The sequence below is a fragment of the Eptatretus burgeri genome, chromosome 1 (assembly GCF_056783735.1).
Source record: "Eptatretus burgeri isolate ZD-2024b chromosome 1, Ebu_testis_v1, whole genome shotgun sequence".
Lineage (NCBI taxonomy): Eukaryota > Metazoa > Chordata > Myxini > Myxiniformes > Myxinidae > Eptatretus > Eptatretus burgeri.
In genome coordinates, this window is record NC_140961.1 from 46,777,410 (window position 1) to 46,798,835 (window position 21,426).

At 50.7% G+C, this 21,426-nt stretch overlaps 1 protein-coding gene across 2 annotated transcripts in view; it reads right to left on the reverse strand.

Annotated features, from left to right (window-relative positions):
- Positions 1–21,426, reverse strand: part of LOC147034403 (terminal nucleotidyltransferase 5A-like) — a 49,655-nt gene that overhangs the window by 26,704 nt on the left and 1,525 nt on the right. The window contains exons 1-4 of one of the 2 annotated variants that reach the window (XM_085882425.1): positions 21,081–21,102; positions 20,256–20,453; positions 15,812–16,003; positions 14,398–14,791 (exon numbers count right to left, since the gene is read on the reverse strand). In XM_085882425.1, the coding sequence (XP_085738551.1) occupies positions 14,398–14,791; positions 15,812–16,003; positions 20,256–20,435 (766 nt within the window). In that variant the 5' untranslated portion in view covers positions 20,436–20,453; positions 21,081–21,102. Of the gene's footprint in view, positions 1–14,397; positions 14,792–15,811; positions 16,004–20,255; positions 20,454–21,080; positions 21,103–21,426 lie in introns of those variants that run through there. The other variant, XM_085882433.1, reaches the window with a different exon arrangement.

The following is a 21,426-nucleotide window of genomic DNA, read 5'->3' on the forward strand; positions in this document are numbered from 1 at the left end:
AAAACATTTTCGTCAGTGATTTTTGGCGTAGATGATGCTCAGAATTTTTCAGATTTTTCCCATATGGCGTTCTACTTGACGAATTTTCACCGGTATATCGCTTCACCTATGACGTCACGAAAAATCACACGTGTTCCCCATAGGGAGCTTAGTAAAATGTATCAAACGAAAATTTTTTCCATTGCACGGTTTCCGAGATACAGATGTCCAAAGTTTATCGCTTTTTTCAAGATGGCGACCGTACCACGTGACCAATGACGTCATAATTATAACGTGATTGTGCTATCAAAAAAGATACATACTATGGTGAAAATTTCCTGTCGATCGGACTTAGTGTTCCAGAGAAAATGATTTTTAAAGCGAAAAAGGGTGCAAAATGCCGGCGGAAGAATAATAATAATAATGCGTAATAATAAACAGAAGAAAAACAATAGGGTACCCTGTACTCACAGGGTACCCTAATTATAAATTTTCAATCCAAGAGGGCTGACGAACCATGTGACCTATGACATCACAAATTTATATTCTGCTTCAAACCGTGTGTTGGAACACGTCTGTCAAGTTTAGTGTTAATCGGAAAAGGTGCGATTTTCTATCCAAGATGGCCGCCACACAATGTGATGACGTCATAATTTTTAGCATGTCTTATTTTAGCACTTCATTATTTACTCTTCTTCTTCATTTTTTACTCTTCTTCATTTTTAACTCTTCTTCTTCATTATATACTCTTCTACTTCTCATTCATTTTTTACTCTTCTTCTTCATTATTTACTATTCTTCTTCATTGTTTTACTCTTCTTCTCCTTCTTCATCATTTTTTACTCTTCTTCGTTATTTACTCTTCTTCATTATTTTTTACTCTTCTTCGTCATTTTTCTCTTCTTCTTCATTGTTTACTCTTCTTCTTCATTTTTCACTCTTCTTCTTCTTCTTCTTCTTCTTCTTCTTCTTCTTCTTCTTCTACTCTTCTTGTTCTTCTTCATTTTTTATTCTTCTTCTTCATTTTTTACTCCTGTTCTTCATTATTTACTCTTCTTCTTCATTTTATTACTCTTCTTCTTCATTATATTACTCTTCTTCTAAATTAAAATTAAGAGAGCTTGGCGGCGTTGTTGTTGTTGTTGTTGTTCTTCTTCTTCTTCTTCTTCTTCTTCTTCTTCTTCTTCTTCTTCTTCTTCTGGTGAAGACAGATCCTTTAGGACTCGACTATTTCATATACAGGATCCGTATCTCCTTAAATACTAAACACTTGTACACATCCTCGCATTGAGGGTGCCTTTTGAGAGCGTCGATCATGAACTTTTAAATATATTTGGACATTTGCTTTAAAGTTTAGAAAAGTTCACGTTACTATTTAAAGATTATTCCATTTAATGTATTGTAATTTCGTAAATACACTATTTTCTTGTCATGAACGACGCTCGTCCATGACTGGTCTCGCTATTGGCTCCGTCAAGGCATGTGATGAAATATCGGAAGTTGTTTTTTTTTCTTTTCTTCTTCTTCTTCTTCTTCTTCTTAAGTTCTTGTTCTTCTTCTTCTTCTTCTGGTGAAGACAAAACCTTTAGGACGCAGCTCTTGGACACATTTGTCCTTGTTAACATATGTGCAGGCATGGGGCAAGATTATAGTAGCCAAGTCTTGCTTCGATAGGTTATGTCAGGTCAGGTATGGGAGCATGTGCCAGAACAGCGCGTCGCTGCGTCCACTTTCCGCCGGTACTCCAGGGGCCTCCGTCTGGCCATCCCCCAGGCAGATGCCAGGCCCATCCCCATCTCCTTGGGATTATGGTCAACCTGCTGCAACCATGAGGCACGTGGTCGGCCCACTGGCCTCCTCCACTCATGAGACTCCCTCGCTGAGAGAATCTGGTGAGCAGGATCAGCGTCAGGAAAACGAGCCACATGTCCATACAGCCGCAGCTGACGCTCACGGACTATGCAGGTAACAAATCTCATCCGAGTCTCTCTCAGCAACCGCTCGTTGGACACAAAATCCAACCAGCGATAGCCAAGGATTCTCCGAAGAGACCTGGTACCAAAGGAATTAAGTCTCCGTCTCAGATCCTTGGTCAAAGTCCAAGTCTCGCACCCATAGAGCAAGACTGGAAGTACCAAGGACCTGAAGACTCGGACTTTCGTCCTCCCGCACAGGTACCGGCAGCGCCACACCCCATGATCCAGTGTATCCATGACTCCCCAGGCCCGACCCAGACGTCTATTGACCTCCGGCTCACAACCTGCGGAGACATGAATATCACTGCCAAGGTAGGTGAATCTATCCACGACCTCAACATCCTCACCACAAACAGACACAGACAGGACAGCAGCATCCAAGATGTCACCGAAAGCTTGGATCTTAGTTTTGACCCAAGAAATCCGTAATCCCAACGGCTCCGACTCCTCATTCAGCACGTCGAGGGCCCCCAAAAGGATATCTAAGGTCTCCGCAAAGATGACTGCATCATCTGCAAAATCAAGGTCCGAGATCTTGACATTGCCAAACGATGCACCGCAACTTGATCTCTCCGACATCCTCCCAAAAATCCAGTCCATACAAGTGCTGAAAAGTGTGGGGGCAAGTACACATCCCTGACGAACTCCAGTAACAACTGGAAATAAGTCAGAGATGGTACCACTACACTTCACAGCACTCTCAGTACCAGAGTAGAGTTCAGACATCAGATCGATCAGTTTTGGTGGCACCCCACGAAGACCAAGAATCCTCCAGAGGACATTCCGATTCACTGAATCGAACGCTTTACAGAGATCAACATAGGCTGCAAGCAGCCCCTGCCGAAACTCTCGTCTGCGTTCGGTGAGGACACGAAGTGCAAGGATACGGTCAATCGTTGACCTCTTTGGTGTAAAGCCTGACTGCTCTGGACGCTGGTGCTCAAGCAGATGGTGGCGAACCCTGTCAAGAATTATCCGAGCAAAGACCTTGCCCGGCACTGAGAGCAGCGTCACCCCTCGGTAGTTGTTGCAGTCTTGGCGATCACCCTTCCCTTTCCAGAAAGGGACAACAAGGCCCCTCTTCCAGTCAGTTGGGATGATGCCTGTGTTCCAGGCAGAGCACAAAACTGCATGCAACGACACGAGTGCAGCATTTCCACCAGCCTTGAGAAGTTCAGCATGGATGCCACAGATCCCTGGAGCTTTGCCCCGTTTCAACTGGTTCACCGCAGCCCGTGTTTCCACAAGCGAAGGTGGACCACAGTTGATTCGAGGGTCAGCAACAGGGATTGCAACACCCTTGACGTCCAACTCGACAGCTGGGGGATCAGCCTGGTACAACCGCTCAAAGTAACCGGCCCAGCGGGCCTTCACTTCAGACTCCTCTGTCAAGAGCCTACCACTCTCTGCTCGAACTGCAGTGCTCCGAGGGATAGGCTTGGATGAACGTAATGCGCGAATTCCCCTGTAAGCGGGACGAGAATCACCTGTCCACAGGTGATGCTCTACCCCCTCACAGATTCCTCGCACATAGGCCTCCTTGTCCACCCTCAGTGCACGTACAGTTTTACGCCTCAGCTCCCTGAACAGCTCAGCTCTGCCATTCAGCCTGGCCCTGCGACTCTGGTCAATGGTATCCAGTGTCCCTTGAAAGACAAAATTCTTCTTTGCCCTGCGGTGAACTCCGAGGCATCCACCGGCAACATCAAGGACGGTGGTCTTGAAGGTGCTCCACAACTCTTCAGGACCCCCCAAAGCACCCAGACCCCCCAAGTGTCCACTCAGCCTGTTCGCAAACTCCTCAGCTACTCTCTCATCCCTGAGCTTGGCAACATCCAGCCTAGGCTGGGATGGTACCATTCTCCAGGATTTAAGGTGCAGCTTTAGAGTTGCTACAACAAGCCTGTGGTCAGTATTGAGGAACTGAGCACTCTGGTAGACCCTGCAGTTCTGGATCATCCTCCAACGACCGTCAATGAGGACATGGTCAATCTCCTTTGCCACACCGCCAGCGTTGGAATACCAAGTCCAGCGATGAGCTTGCGGGCGCTGAAACCATGAACCAGCCACCCTAAGTCCATGACTTCTTGCAAAGTCAAGGAACTTAGTGCTATTCTGGTTCATAGTTCCTGACCCATGGGGACCAACACACACCTCATAGCCATCCCTATCAGTTCCAGTCGATGCATTGAAATCCCCCAAGACTAGAAGTGTATCTCGTCTGGGGCACTGATCAACCACAGACTCGAGTGTGGCGTAGAATGTGTCCTTCACGGTGAGATCACTCGCCTCAGTCGGAGCATAAATAGAGACCAGGGAAATGACACCTAAGGAGTGACGAATCCTTAATCTCATAATACGCTCGTTGACCGGTGTTACCTCAATTATCATTGGGGTCAGCTTATTGGACACAGCTACAGCAACTCCTTGGGTATGGTAACCATCAGAGCGACCAGACCAATAGTAGGTGTAACCACCCACCATTATCTCGCCGCAATGCGGTCTCCGAACCTCAGAGAGAGCTGCAATCCCGATGTCCAAACGCTTGAGCTCAGATGATAACAGAGACAGGTGATCATCCTCTCTTAGGGATGGGACATTCCAGGCACCCACCCGAAGGGACCGCCTCAGGTTAACCCAAGGAGACCGGCGTCTGATGGACGACACCTCAGCACCACTCCGACACACTCTCCCGCAATCTGACCCAGGGATGTTACCCCATGGTTTCCCTCCTATCAAAGATTGGGGGTCCCGAAGGCTTTGCCCCAATCCTGTCATCCGGTGAGCTGCCCTGCGAAGGGAAGCTGCACAGGAGGTACTCCCACGGAGTGGGTTTTCAGATTTTTTTGCGGAATGAAGGGTTTTACGGTGGCCGGAGTGCGAATCCTGCCACCAACCTCCTAATAAGAAGTAACCCAACTGCAGGAGGACGTCCGCAGACACAGTTAGGCACTAGATATGGATGGCCGTTGGCTCACAAGGAGCTCCTCCGCCCTTTGACAGGTTTTGTTTTTAATCCTGCTGGGTGTCCATATCCAAACACCCTCCTCACCAGAAAACCTGGTGGGGGAGACGGTATGCAGAATTGATGGAAGATGGCATTTGCAAATTTTTGCTTCGATAGGTCAAGCGGTTCCAGAGAAAGCATTATTTAATATTTTCCTTAAATCCAACATGGCTGCCAAATGATGTGACCTATCAATTAGAAATTAACAAAGTTATATTCACTACTCGTGTGCACTACCCAGACCTCGGCCCTTGATACAACATGAGATATATGAGATGACAAAAAAAATTTAGATTCTGCTTTCAACTGTGTCATGGAACATGTCTGTGAAGTTTCGTGTTAATCGGAAAAGGTTCCTTTTTCTATCCAAGATGGCCGCCCAACTATGTGACTTGTGACGTCATAATTTCTACCATGTATGCAGACATCATGGGGGATGACAGTTGCAAATTTTCGCTTCGATAGGTTAAGCCGTTTCAGAGAAAACATTACTTAATATTTTTCTTAAATCCAACATGGCCGCCAAACCATGTGACTTGTGACATAATTTTTAACATGTATGCAGAATTGATGGAAGATGGCATTTGCAAATTTTCGCTTCGATAGGTTAAGCGGTTCCAGAGAAAACATTATTTAATAGTTTTCTTAAATCCAACATGGCTGTCAAACCATGTGACCTATCAATTAGAAATTAACAAACTTGTATTCCCTACTCATGTGCAATACATGCGTGAAGTTTCCCCTTGATCAGATCAGCCGTTCTGGAGAAGATGTTTGAAGGTTTTAGGGTAAATTCAAGATGGCCGCCAAACCATGTGACCGATCAAGAAGAAATTAACAAACTTGAGAAAGCACCACATGGGGAATATATGTGTAAAGTTTCGTCTCAATCTGTCTTGCCGTTCTGGAGAAGAAGATTTTTAAAATTTATTCATTTTCAATCCAAGATGGCTGCCGAACCATGTGACCTATAACATCATAAATTTATATTCAGCTTCCCATCGGGGACCCTAACAGGTGTGTGAAGTTTCGTATAAATCGGATAAGGTCAGTTTTTCTATCCAAGATGGCCGCCAAACCATGTGACTTGTGACGTCATAATTTTTACTATGAATGCAGACATCAAGGATGATGATAGTTGCAAATTTTCGCTTCGATAGGTTATGTGATTCCAGAGAAAACATTTAATATTTTTCATGAATCCAACATGGCTGTCAAACCATGTGACCTATCAATTAGAAATTAACAAACTTATATTCCCTACTCGTGGCCAATAGGTTTGTGAAGTTTCCCCTTGATCTGACGAGCCGTTCTGGAGAAGATGTTTGAAGGTTTTGGGTAAATTCAAGATGGCCACCAAACCGTATGACCATCAATAAGAAATTAACAAACTTGATAAAGGACCTCATGGGGAATGTGTGTGTAAAGTTTCGCCTCAATCTGTTTAGCCGTTCTGGAGATTTTTTTTTTTAATTCCCAAAACAAGATGGCTGCCGAACCAAGTGACCTATGACGTCATAATATATTTTTTCTACAGTCAATTGTTGGGCAGATGAGGCTCAAGAATTTCAGATTTTTCCGATGCAGCGTTGTACCTAGCGAATTTTGACCGGCACACCTCTTGACCGATGACCTCACGAAAAATCACCCCTGTTCCCCTTGAGGAGCTTATTCAAATGTATGAAGCGAAAACATTTTTACCCTGGAAAGTTTCAGAGATATAGAGGTCCAAAGTTTTTCGGTTTTTTCAAGATGGCGCCCGTACCACGTGACCTATGACATCACAATTACCACTTCAGTTTGCTATCAAAAAAGATACATACTATGGTGAAAATTTCGTGTCGATCGGACTTACCGTTACTGAGAAAATGATTTTTAAAGCGAAAGAACCCGCAAAATTGCCGGCGGAAAAATATAAATAATAAAAAATAAAAAATAAGGAAATAAACAGAAGAAAAACAATAGGGTTCCCTGTCAGAATGATAGGGTACCCGAAAATTTACACAAAATACCTCATGACGACAAAATGAAAACACGTTTTTCGAAATTTTTACAAATTAATCAAAAATGAAACAGAAGTATCTAATCTCCAGAAGTCTTTAACCCGTCTCTCCACCACCACCACCACCACCACCACCACCACCACCACCACCCCCCCGCGCCCCCCCCCCCCACTCCCTGAATCAATACTTTGTCGAAGCACCTTTGGCAGCGATTAACTTCAAGTCTTCTTTGGTATGTCTGTATTAGCTTTGTACATCTGGATTCGGGAGTTTTCTCCTATTCTTCCTTGCAGATTATCCCAAGCTCTGTCAAGTTATACGAGTGTCAGTGAACAGCAATCTTCAAGTCTTTCCACAGATTTTCAATGGGATTCAAGCTTGGGCTTTGGCTGGGCCACTCAAGGACTTTCATGTTCTAGTTCTGAAGCCATTCCAGTGTTGCTTTGGGTCATTGTCCTTTTTGGAACATAAATCTTTGTTGCAGTCTAAGGTCTTTTGCACTCTGAAGCAGGTCCTCCTCAAGGATTTGCCTGTATTTGGCTCCAATCATTGCTCCCTCTATCCTGACAAATCTCCCAGTCCCTGCCACTGAAAAGCATCCCCATATGTTGCTGCCACCACTATGCGTCACGGCAGGGATGGTGTTAGATGGATGATGTGCTGTGCTCAGTTTCCACCAGACGTAGCACTTTGCATTCAGGCCAAAGAGTTCAATTTTCATCTCATGAGACCACGGAATCTTTTGACTCATGCTCTCAATCTTCCACGTGCCTTTTTACAAACTCCAGGTGTGATGTCATGTGACTTTTTCTCAAAAGTTGCTTCCATCTGGCCACTTTCCCATAAAGCTGAGATTTGTGAAGTGCTGCAGACTGTTGTCCTTCTGGCAGGTTCTACCATCTCAACGAAGGAACTCTGTAGTTCTGTCATCAGAGTGGTCATTGGGTTCTTGGTGACCTCCCTGACCAAGGTCTTTCTTGCCTAGGTAATCAATTTGATCGGCCGGCTAGCTCCAAGATGTCTGCGCAGTTCCATATTTTTCCCATTTCCTAATGATGGAGCTCACTGTGCTCTTGGGAACTTTCAACACTGGAAATCGCTTTATACCCTTCCCCAGATCTATGCCTCCTCACAATTCTATCTCAGAGTTATACGGACTTCATGGTGGAGTTTCTGCTGTAACATGCACAGTCAACTGTGGGACCTAATTTAGAAAGGTGTGTTTTTTCTAAATTATGTCCAATCAATTGAAATGGCCACAGGCGGACTCCAATCAAGTTGTAAAGACATCTCAAGGATGATCAAAGGAAATTGAATACACCTGAGCTCAATTGGGAGTGTCATAGCAAAGGGGTTGGATACTTATTGACACAAGACATTTAAACTTTTCATTTTAAATTCATTTGTGAAAAATTTCTCAAATTTGTTTTTCCACTTTCACATTGTGAGGCATTTTGTGTAGGTCAGTGAAAAAATAAAGGAAAATCTCAATTTAATCCGTTTTAAATTCAAGCCGTAACAACAAAGCGTTAAAAAGTCGAGGGGTGTGAATACTTTTTGAAGGCACTGAACGGCAGTAGTGCAAACAGTCGTGTTTCTCCAACGAAAGGAAATATTTTTACCAGCATGGCCAAAGTGCCATAAAGATGCTAAGTCAATGGGGAAAGTGGAGGATGATGGGTGGGTGGAGAGAGAGACGAAAGGGGAGAAAGGAGGGGGGAGAGCGAAAGAGGAGAAAGGAGGGGGGAGACGAAAGGGGAGAAAGGAGGGGGAGAGACGAAAGGGGAGAAAGGAGGGGGGAGAGACGAAAGGGGAGAAAGGAGGGGGAGAGACGAAAGGGGAGAAAGGAGGGGGGAGAGACGAAAGGGGAGAAAGGAGGGGGGAGAGACGAAAGGGGAGAAAGGAGGGGGAGAGACGAAAGGGGAGAAAGGAGGGGGAGAGACGAAAGGGGAGAAAGGAGGGGGAGAGACGAAAGGGGGAGAAAGGAAGGGGGAGAGACGAAAGGGGAGAAAGGAAGGGGGAGAGACGAAAGGGGGAGAAAGGAAGGGGGAGAGACGAAAGGGGAGAAAGGAAGGGGGGAGAGACGAAAGGGGGAGAAAGGAAGGGGGAGAGACGAAAGGGGAGAAAGGAAGGGGGAGAGACGAAAGGGGAGAAAGGAGGGGGGAGAGACGAAAGGGGAGAAAGGAGGAGGGGAGAGACGAAAGGGGAGAAAGGAGGGGGGAGACGAAAGGGGAGAAAGGAGGGGGGAGACGAAAGGGGAGAAAGGAGGGGGGAGAGACAAAAGGGGAGAAAGAAGGAGGGAGATACGAAAGGGGAGAAAGGAGGGGGAGATACGAAAGGGGAGAAAGGAGGAAGGGAGAGACAAAAGGGGAGAAAGGCGGGGGAGATATGAAAGGCGAGAAAGGAGGGGGGAGAGACGAAAGGGGAGAAAGGAGGGGTGGGAGAGACGAAAGAGGAGAAAGGAGGGGTGGGAGAGACGAAAGGGGAGAAAGGAGGGGGAGACGAAAGGGGAGAAAGGAGGGGGAGAGACGAAAGGGGAGAAAGGAGGGGGGAGAGACGAAAGGGGAGAAAGGAGGGGGAGAAACGAAAGGGGAGAAAGGAGGGGGAGAGACTAAAGGGGAGAAAGGAGGGGGAGAGACTAAAGGGGAGAAAGGAGGGGGAGAGACGAAAGGGGAGAAAGGAGGAGGGAGAGACGAAAGGGGAGAAAGGAGGGGGAGACGAAAGGGGAGAAAGGAGGGGGAGAGACGAAAGGGGAGAAAGGAGGGGGGAGAGACGAAAGGGGAGAAAGGAGGGGGAGAGACGAAAGGGGAGAAAGGAGGGGGGAGAGACGAAAGGGGAGAAAGGAGGGGGGAGAGACGAAAGGGGAGAAAGGAGGGGGGAGAGACGAAAGGGGAGAAAGGAGGAGGAAGAGACGAAAGGGGAGAAAGGAGGGGGAGACAAAAGGAGGGGGAGGAGAGACGAAAGGGGAGAAAGGAGGGGGAGACGAAAGGGGAGAAAGGAGGGGGAGACGAAAGGGGAGAAAGGAGGGGGAGACGAAAGGGGAGAAAGGAGGGGGAGACGAAAGGGGAGAAAGGAGGGGGGAGACGAAAGGGGAGAAAGGAGGGGGAGACGAAAGGGGAGAAAGGAGGGGGAGACGAAAGGGGAGAAAGGAGGGGGAGACGAAAGGGGAGAAAGGAGGGGGAGACGAAAGGGGAGAAAGGAGGGGGGAGACGAAAGGGGAGAAAGGAGGGGGAGACGAAAGGGGAGAAAGGAGGGGGGAGACGAAAGGGGAGAAAGGAGGGGGAGACGAAAGGGGAGAAAGGAGGGGGGAGACGAAAGGGGAGAAAGGAGGGGGGAGACGAAAGGGGAGAAAGGAGGGGGAGACGAAAGGGGAGAAAGGAGGGGGAGACGAAAGGGGAGAAAGGAGGGGGGAGACGAAAGGGGAGAAAGGAGGGGGGAGACGAAAGGGGAGAAAGGAGGGGGAGACGAAAGGGGAGAAAGGAGGGGGAGACGAAAGGGGAGAAAGGAGGGGGGAGACGAAAGGGGAGAAAGGAGGGGGAGACGAAAGGGGAGAAAGGAGGGGGGAGACAAAGGGGAGAAAGGAGGGGGGAGACGAAAGGGGAGAAAGGAGGGGGGAGACGAAAGGGGAGAAAGGAGGGGGGAGACGAAAGGGGAGAAAGGAGGGGGGAGACGAAAGGGGAGAAAGGAGGGGGGAGACGAAAGGGGAGAAAGGAGGGGGAGACGAAAGGGGAGAAAGGAGGGGGGAGACGAAAGGGGAGAAAGGAGGGGGGGAGACGAAAGGGGAGAAAGGAGGGGGGGAGACGAAAGGGGAGAAAGGAGGGGGGGAGACGAAAGGGGAGAAAGGAGGGGGAGACGAAAGGGGAGAAAGGAGGGGGGAGACGAAAGGGGAGAAAGGAGGGGGAGACGAAAGGGGAGAAAGGAGGGGGAGACGAAAGGGGAGAAAGGAGGGGGGAGACGAAGGGGAGAAAGGAGGGGGGGAGACGAAAGGGGAGAAAGGAGGGGGGAGACGAAAGGGGAGAAAGGAGGGGGGAGACGAAAGGGGAGAAAGGAGGGGGAGACGAAAGGGGAGAAAGGAGGGGGAGACGAAAGGGGAGAAAGGAGGGGGAGACGAAAGGGGAGAAAGGAGGGGAGACGAAAGGGGAGAAAGGAAGGGGAGACGAAAGGGGAGAAAGGAGGGGGAGACGAAAGGGGAGAAAGGAGGGGGAGACGAAAGGGGAGAAAGGAGGGGGAGACGAAAGGGGAGAAAGGAGGGGGAGACGAAAGGGGAGAAAGGAGGGGAGACGAAAGGGGAGAAAGGAGGGGGAGACGAAAGGGGAGAAAGGAGGGGGAGACGAAAGGGGAGAAAGGAGGGGGAGACGAAAGGGGAGAAAGGAGGGGGAGACGAAAGGGGAGAAAGGAGGGGGAGACGAAAGGGGAGAAAGGAGGGGGAGACGAAAGGGGAGAAAGGAGGGGGAGCCGAAAGGGGAGAAAGGAGGGGAGAGCCGAAAGGGGAGAAAGGAGGGGGAGACGAAAGGGGAGAAAGGAGGGGAGAGACACGAAAGGGGAGAAAGGAGGAGGGGGAGAGAGGAAAGGGGAGAAAGGAGGAGGGGGAGAGAGGAAAGGGGAGAAAGGAGGGGGAGAGAGGAAAGGGGAGAAAGGAGGGGGGAGACGAAAGGGGAGAAAGGAGGGGGAGCCGAAAGGGGAGAAAGGAGGGAGGAGCCGAAAGGGGAGAAAGGAGGGAGGAGCCGAAAGGGGAGAAAGGACGGGGGCGCCGAAAGGGGAGAAAGGAGGAGGGAGAGACACGAAAGGGGAGAAAGGAGGGGGAGAGACACAAAAGGGGAGAAAGGAGGGGGGAGAGACACGAAAGGGGAGAAAGGAGGGGGAACAAAAGGAACTGCAGAAAGAGGGGGGAAACGCCAATAACAGTGCCAAGGTATAAAATGGTGATGCTGGGAAGACAGAGCCGATGATGAATGGTGGGAACGATATTTTGCACTCATGGCGTTGCATCACGAAGTGAACTGTCCCTTGGACGGACGTTATGCAGGGTGCCCCATTAGCTAGACAGTGGACATTAAAGACGCCTTAGTGTTTTTCGACAAAGCGTAGACACCCTGAACGAATCACAAATTTCTGCCCAAGTCAGCTCCATTCTAAAGTCAGGCCTAGCTGGCATGGTTTTAAAAGACTTGGGTCAGATACTTTCCCTGGATCAACCCACAAGTATGTGTGAATTATCGGGGTAGTCGTCATCGTAAAATTGCTCATTTGAATGTACTTAATTTAATCTCCTCATGCTCATATATCCAGCAATCCCTGATAAGGACCATTTTGGGTCCGCTGCAGTGCAGGTCATAAACAAAGGCGATGCAAAAGCCGAACAGGTCGTGCAGAGTTGCTGCGTAAACGGAAAAATTTTATTACGTGCAATTTGGTTACCCAGAGTTGAGCTTGGTGTTAAGGGTTAGCGGGACAGGTCAAACCCATGCCGTCTGGGATAGCCTTAACATAGGCAAACTGAGGAGAAACTCCTGTTGAACAAGCAGTCGGGGGTACATACACTCAACAACAGCTGGACCCTACATCAACACAAGGGATAAGCATGCTCAAAATCATGGTCCTAAAATATTTTGAAACTATCAGGGTTGCCTGGGTAGGGGGGGGTGTAACTGAGAAATGAGAGCAGGAGAGCCAGCAGGGGGCAGGTGGATCGGGAGTAGGAGAACCAACGGGGTGGGGGTGGGGGGGGCAGGTGTATGGGGCAGGAGAGCCACAACACCAGTGGCTAAAGGGGTCTTAAGGGTCTTACAATTCTTTAGGGTCTTCAAAGTCCTCCGGGTCAAAGGGGTCTTTGTGTTAAGAGTTAGGGATCTTAACCATCGTTGGGCTCCAAAGGGTCTTTGGGGTTTTAAAGTGTCTTAATTGTGTTCAGGAAATTCAATGGTTTTAAGGGTCTTATGGGTGTTTGGGGTCTTATCTCCCAAGCATGTAGAAAGTCTCGTCTCAAGCATGTATTATAATCTCTAAAGCATGAAAAAAAAGGTCTTGTGGCTCTTTGGGGATTTCAAAGGCGCAGGTGGTGAATGAAAATAGTCTGTGGACAATCGCCGGATCAGACTTGGTCTGTGTGCCAAATTTGGTGGTTGCCGGTCCAGCAGTCCTTGCAAAAAACGCGAAGACAGACAGACAGACACATCCGATGAAACTTATTTATTAGATTTCCACAAGAACATATCTTTCTTTACTGCAAGATTGCATGTGGAGCGCTTGCCTCAATAAATCTACAATTAGCAAACGTTTACTACCGCAACGAATGGTTCAAAAGGTTGACTGTCACTTTCTCCTTGAAAACAATATGAACCACAAACTTCAGATATGAATCCTCAATTGAGAGGAAACTAACCATGTACCCAGGTCACGGCTCCTCCCTCCCCCACCCCTTGAGATGTGTGTGTGTGTATATATATATATATATATATATATATATATATATATATATATATATATATATATATATATATATATATATATAATCTCAACTGTAAGGTTGAAAAGCAACATCACAAATCCGAACAGTAGGCATTTGCCATGCCTTGCTTCCCAAGCCACACAATGACAATTTGCACAGCGCCAAAACCCACAGGATGGCACCATGACCCGCTGGCCAGCACCGCGACCCGCTAAACGGCACGGCGACCCGCTAAACGGCACGGCGACCCGCTAAACAGCACCACAGGAGCATTACTTACCCAAGTCAAAAAGCACAAAACAAAATAGAGGAAGATCATCACCCATTTTTACAACACCTGGGCTGAGCAATAGCAGAGGAAGGCAGAAAACCACGATCAACCACAATGGCATTGGAACATTTTTGTGTGACATCGGGTCTTGACTGCAATCTCGACGCATGCAGCGGTGCAACAGCGCACTCGGCACAGCATCAAAGTCCATGCAATGTGTGTACTTTGCGATAACAGTAACTACAGAACCAAGCATGGATGGCACAACTGGAAAAAAAAACATCAAACAAAATGGGTGTACATGTGGAGGAAAATGGAGGGTGTGAAGGGGTATGTGCACATTGGGTGAGGGCAGGGGCAGGGGGAGGGGTGAGAGTGTGAAGAGTGGATGGTTGATGGTGAAAGTTCCCCTTGCACTACATATGTTGGATCCATCCTCTGTGCAGAGCATTGGTGCTGCCGAAGCAGTCTCCTGGGCTATTGGACACAATCCTGGACAGGTCGACACTCCGACACAGGACACCAGCAAGCTGGCACTCATTTTACCAACCTCGGATGACAGGCCAAGTTAACCCCACCTGGTATTAATTCAACAGCTGAGCGAGATTTGAACTCAGGATCCGAGGTTCCCAAACCCACCACCTTAACCATTAATCCAACACCAGGAATATATGTGGGATGATGGTGCAGAAAGAACCAGCCAACCATCTTACCTCGTATTTCCTCTGGGGTGCGCGTGGAAATGAGGCGGCCCAACAAGTGAGCATATGCAGCGGCGAAGTCTCCGTACATGCTCTCCCCTAGCACACTGGGATGGAACCGCTCGGACATGGCGTGCTCCGAACACTCGTAAAAAAGGAGCAGAGAGTCGAGAACGATCTGGAAAGAGTCTACAGAAAATTCGAACTGCCGCCGAAGCGAGTCGACAAATTTCAGCTCCACATTCTTGCCACTGTTATTGGAGAGCGAGATGAGACTCCAACGGTCCGTGTCATTGCAAACTTTCACCATTTTCTGCACGTAAGCCTCCTTCAGGGTCTGCGGCCCCATTTTGTCCTTGCTGACACCCTCGGGAAGAAAGTCCAGCAAACAGTCGAGAACAACCTCCTGGGAGAGAGAAAAACAAATTGCAGAAATAAAAACTAGAAGGACACTCGGTAGAGCACATACCTCCACCACGTAATGCCTGATCCACGAGAACATATCGGGCCAATACATTTTTGAATTATCATGCCATACAGTACTATATCGTTCATGGCCCTATCTCTCAATAGTGAAGAATCACTTTTAAAATTAAATAATTCTCGGATCCAGGTCCGGATTCGGATCTTCATCAAAATCGATCAATTTGTCCTTGGTACACACCAATCAAACTCATCCACTTAGTTTCGTCCAAATCCGTCTACGACTTTTTGAGACATCGTGCTATATATCGTTTTTGGACCCATCTCGGAATGGTGAAGAATCACTTTTAAAAAGATCTGAATCCAGTTTTAGAGCTTCACCAAAATCGAATCAGTTCATCCTATTCACACACCCAACCTGTCCACCAAGTTTCATCCGAATCTGTCCACAACTTTTTGAGATATCCTGCATGCAAACAAAACAAACAAACAGACCTTCGGTGGCAGAGGTAACAAACTGGAGTTGCAGACAAATTCATTAAGAAATGCAATGTCTCCCTTTTGCATTCCACATCAAGAAATGTTACAAAAAAACAAAAAAAAAAAATTATTTAACAGGGTGCAAAATCTGTGCTCTCGCAACACGAAATCCACATTCCTATGTTGTCACAGAGTTTGACCTTTAACCCATGTAAAATCGAACCTGTCCTGAAAAGCTTAGAAGTCAGAAAAGAAGAAACCAGTTGTGTGGCAGTCACAGGTGTTGCTCAATTTGGACACATAACCAAGGTTATTGAGCACTGTAAAATATTTCTCCATGCAAATCTGAGCAAGTATTTTGGCCACACAAGACAGGTTAACCACACAAGTCGAGGTTCACATACAAAAGTAGGCCAGAGGTCAATGAAAACACCCCGTTTCAAATTCTAACATCAACTCCATCAGATGTAAAAGTGTTGCAGCAACGTCTGAACCTTGTCAATCAAATTGCACAAAAGCATACCTTAACCACTTGAAACTCAGCCTCTCCAGGGAGCTGCACGCCAAAGATGAGGTCCAGGTCTTTGTACACCAAGCCACTGTCCTGGTGAAGGACGTGACTCGCGGCAGACCCATTAAGTCGAACATCTCTGAGCGCAATACCCCGGGAAGCTAATCGTGCACGAACTTTCAACACTATCTCCCGTGGTTGGACCTGCACACAAAAGCAATCCAGCGTGAGCCAGGTCATCAACACGGCAGTAAACCCGAAATGGCGGAGTTACTCGCAGCTTACACAGAAGTCGATAAGAAAATGCATCAAACTATTGGGACACTACTCGGGTAACTGTGCCATAAATTATTGGTCAGAGCATTTGTTAACCTCCACCATCGAAGATGGACGGAGGTTACTGTTTTCACCCCTTTGTTTATTACGAAATCTAAAGATTTCGTAAGTATATTGATGACTTCCGTTTCTGTTTGTTAGTTTGTTTGTTTGTAGGCACGATAACTCGAGAACGGAAGAAGCTAACAATGTCAAATTACACCACGTGATTCAGGAGGGTGATGGCTAGCGCTGATTAGATTTTGGTCAAAGTCGGTCAAAGGTCAAGGTCACGGTGAGGTCAAATATTCGATTTTTGATGGTTTGGAACAGAATCATCGTAGAAACTTCTGGTTTGCGTCGCTACCTTCTCGAGAGACAGCTTTTATTAGACAAGGTCAGAGGTCAAGTTGACGATTTCGTAAGTACCAGTCTATGACTGCTTGTTTGTTTGTTTGTGAACAGTATTACGGAAAAACTCCTCGACGGATTTCGACGAAACTTGGTGGGGGGTTAGGTATGGTCCAAGCATCATGCCATTAGATTTCGGACTCGTCCAAAATCCAATATTGGCCGCAATTGTGGCCAATTTGAAAAAATATTTGAATTTTTTTATTTTTGCATTTTTACATGTTTTAAGTGATTTCCAACCCCCCCCCCCCCAAAAAAAAAAATTGTTAGAGAAAAAAAGATTTTTGCAACTTTTTTTTCAACAAAATTTCGATTTCTTTTTTTTGCATTTCTACATGTTTGAAGTGATTTCCAACCCCCTCCCCCCCCCCAAAAAAAAATTTAGAGAAAAAAAATTTCGATTTCTTTTTTTTTGCATTTCTACATGTTGTAAGTGATTTCCAACAAAAAAAAACATGCCAAAATTATAATTGCGGCTGATTTTGGAACTTCAGGTGGATATACCCACGTAAAATCAATTTCTGTCTCAAGGAATCCAGTTATGATGAATGAATTGAGTATGTAAAAGTTAAAAGTAAAAGGGAAAGTTGCAAACTATAACTCTTTGAGCACTGTTGACGTCAAATTGAATGAATAGGATATCAGGTTCACTTGAGTGACCCAGCAGTATTGGTGGCGGAGGTTTTGCACTCTACCGAGTGCTCCCCCTCTAGTTTACACATGTTTAATGTCGAGATAAATGACAAATCACTTGAACGGATAAATACACATATTGCAAGAAGGAGAGGAAAGGCAGGCAGAGATGAGGCTGAAGGGGTGGGAAGTAATGGGGTGGGGAAGGGAGAGTAGGGGGAGGGGGGAGAGATGCGGCTATGGCAGGCTTGGAGAGGAGATAAGGGTGATGATAGCCTGGGGGGTTGGGTGTGGGAGGGTTTATATGTGCAATGGGAGACTGGGGGAAGGGTGGGAATAAGGGTGGCACCATGAGGCTGAGGGGGATGAAGGCAGCAATAAGAGGTTCGGAGGTAGGGTGTAAGGGTGACAATGGAAGGGAACTCCAATGGGGAAAGATGGTGGTCCAAAGGAACATGGGGGGAGGTGGGGAGGAAGGGGGAGTTGGGGAAGGGGGTGGTGTTCTTCGGATGGGGGGGGGGTGTATGGGTGGTCGTGTGGTTCGGTGGGGGTAGGGGTTGCAGTGTTCTCATGGTCCAGATGTAGGGGGCAGGGATGGTGGCATTGGGTGGCGTTTGCAGGATGCTCGAGTGGTGGCCGGAGAATGTGGGGGAGGGGATGGGGGACGGAGATTGGTGGTGGTGGGAGGATGGGGGACGGGGATCGGTGGTGGTGAGAGGATGGGGGACGGGGATCGGTGGTGGTGGGAGGATGGGGGACGGGGATCGGTGGTGGTGGGAGGATGGGGGACGGGGATCGGTGGTGGTGGGAGGATGGGGGACGGGGATCGGTGGTGGTGGGAGGATGGGGGACGGGGATCGGTGGTGGTGGGAGGATGGGGGACGGGGATCGGTGGTGGTGGGAGGATGGGGGACGGGGATCGGTGGTGGTGGGAGGATGGGGGACGGGGATCGGTGGTGGTGGGAGGATGGGGGACGGGGATCGGTGGTGGTGGGAGGATGGGGGACGGGGATCGGTGGTGGTGGGAGGATGGGGGACGGGGATCGGTGGTGGTGGGAGGATGGGGGACGGGGATCGGTGGTGGTGGGAGGATGGGGGACGGGGATCGGTGGTGGTGGGAGGATGGGGGACGGGGATCGGTGGTGGTGGGAGGATGGGGGACGGGGATCGGTGGTGGTGGGAGGATGGGGGACGGGGATCGGTGGTGGTGGGAGGATGGGGACGGGGATCGGTGGTGGTGGGAGGATGGGGGACGGGGATCGGTGGTGGTGGGAGGATGGGGGACGGGGATCGGTGGTGGTGGGAGGATGGGGGACGGGGATCGGTGGTGGTGGGAGGATGGGGGACGGGGATCGGTGGTGGTGGGAGGATGGGGGACGGGGATCGGTGGTGGTGGGAGGATGGGGGACGGGGATCGGTGGTGGTGGGAGGATGGGGGACGGGGATCGGTGGTGGTGGGAGGATGGGGGACGGGGATCGGTGGTGGTGGGAGGATGGGGGACGGGGATCGGTGGTGGTGGGAGGATGGGGGACGGGGATCGGTGGTGGTGGGAGGATGGGGGACGGGGATCGGTGGTGGTGGGAGGATGGGGGACGGGGATCGGTGGTGGTGGGAGGATGGGGGACGGGGATCGGTGGTGGTGGGAGGATGGGGGACGGGGATCGGTGGTGGTGGGAGGATGGGGGACGGGGATCGGTGGTGGTGGGAGGATGGGGGACGGGGATCGGTGGTGGTGGGAGGATGGGGGACGGGGATCGGTGGTGGTGGTGGGAGGATGGGGGACGGGGATCGGTGGTGGTGGTGGGAGGATGGGGGACGGGGATCGGTGGTGGTGGTGGGAGGATGGGGGACGGGGATCGGTGGTGGTGGTGGGAGGATGGGGGACGGGGATCGGTGGTGGTGGTGGGAGGATGGGGGACGGGGATCGGTGGTGGTGGTGGGAGGATGGGGGACGGGGATCGGTGGTGGTGGTGGGAGGATGGGGGACGGGGATCGGTGGTGGTGGTGGGAGGATGGGGGACGGGGATCGGTGGTGGTGGTGGGAGGATGGGGGACGGGGATCGGTGGTGGTGGTGGGAGGATGGGGGACGGGGATCGGTGGTGGTGGTGGGAGGATGGGGGACGGGGATCGGTGGTGGTGGTGGGAGGATGGGGGACGGGGATCGGTGGTGGTGGTGGGAGGATGGGGGACGGGGATCGGTGGTGGTGGTGGGAGGATGGGGGACGGGGATCGGTGGTGGTGGTGGGAGGATGGGGGACGGGGATCGGTGGTGGTGGTGGGAGGATGGGGGACGGGGATCGGTGGTGGTGGTGGGAGGATGGGGGACGGGGATCGGTGGTGGTGGTGGGAGGATGGGGACGGGGATCGGTGGTGGTGGTGGGAGGATGGGGGACGGGGATCGGTGGTGGTGGTGGGAGGATGGGGGACGGGGATCGGTGGTGGTGGGAGGATGGGGGACGGGGATCGGTGGTGGTGGGAGGATGGGGGACGGGGATCGGTGGTGGTGGGAGGATGGGGGACGGGGATCGGTGGTGGTGGGAGGATGGGGGACGGGGATCGGTGGTGGTGGGAGGATGGGGGACGGGGATCGGTGGTGGTGGGAGGATGGGGGACGGGGATCGGTGGTGGTGGGAGGATGGGGGACGGGGATCGGTGGTGGTGGGAGGATGGGGGACGGGGATCGGTGGTGGTGGGAGGATGGGGGACGGGGATCGGTGGTGGTGGGAGGATGGGGGACGGGGATCGGTGGTGGTGGGAGGATGGGGGACGGGGATCGGTGGTGGTGGGAGGATGGGGGACGGGGATCGGTGGTGGTGGGAGGATGGGGGACGGGGATCGGTGGTGGTGGGAGGATGGGGACGGGGATCGGTGGTGGTGGGAGGATGGGGACGGGGATCGGTGGTGGTGGGAGGATGGGGACGGGGATCGGTGGTGGTGGGAGGATGGGGACGGGGATCGGTGGTGGTGGGAGGATGGGGGACGGGGATCGGTGGTGGTGGGAGGATGGGGGACGGGGATCGGTGGTGGTGGGAGGATTAGTGGGGGGGGTGTTCGGAGAACGGGGTTGGAGTGGTTAATAAATTATCCCCTCATACCTCGAGAGTTGGAAAGTTCCCTCGGCCATGAACAGGAACCGCCTCGGTCAGAACTTCATCCAAACGGCGAACCTGGTCCCAGCTGAGCACATTAAACCTGCCAACCCCAAGTTCCGGGTTCTCTTCGGAAACCTTTTCACATTCTCCATGAACTATCACCTCCTCGTCTGAATGGTCCATCTCCAGCTCTCGATGTCTCTGTGAGAAAAACACACTTAAAATACTCTCTCCCCGCACGGCCCTTCTTATCCTCTCCCCGCACGGCCCTTCTTATCCTCTCCCCGCACGGCCCTTCTTATCCTCTCCCCGCACGGCCCTTCTTATCCTCTCCCCGCACGGCCCTTCTTATCCTCTCCCCGCACGGCCCTTCTTATCCTCTCCCCGCACGGCCCTTCTTATCCTCTCCCCGCACGGCCCTTCTTATCCTCTCCCCGCACGGCCCTTCTTATCCTCTCCCCGCACGGCCCTTCTTATCCTCTCGCCGCACGGCCCTTCTTATCCTCTCCCCGCACGGCCCTTCTTATCCTCTCCCCGCACGGCCCTTCTTATCCTCTCCCCGCACGGCCCTTACCCAGTCTCCCCGCACGGCCCTTACCCAGTCTCCCCGCACGGCCCTTACCCAGTCTCCCCGCACTGCCCTTTTACCGTCTCTCCGCATGGACCTTATCTTCTCCTCACACCACCTCCTTTCTGTCTCCTCACACTGCCCCGTATCCCCGCACTGCCCCGTCTCACCGCACTGCCCCGTATCCCCGCACTGCCCCGTCTCACCGCACTGCCCCGTATCCCCGCACTGCCCCGTCTCACCGCACTGCCCCGTCTCACCGCAAGTCCAACGTTCCGCTTACCAAATGGATCGCTATCCCAGCTGGAGTGAAGGTTCGCGACGCTTTGTAAGATCGTGGCCACGCCCCTTTTCCGCGCCCACTGCCCCTTTCCCCTTTTTCGACCCCTCCCCTCCCCTCCCTCCTCGCTTGCTTTCAGACCCCTCTTCCTTTACCTCTTCCACAAACACTCTTAGTCTTTCCATGATCCTTTTCACTGTTTCCTTCACAAGGTTTCGTTTGGTGCACACTGACCCCCCATTACGAATTTATCGGAAGGTCGATGTTCCCCTACCAGGGGATACCGAAGGGAGAGGGGGGTGAAGGGAGAGGGGGGGTGAAGGGAG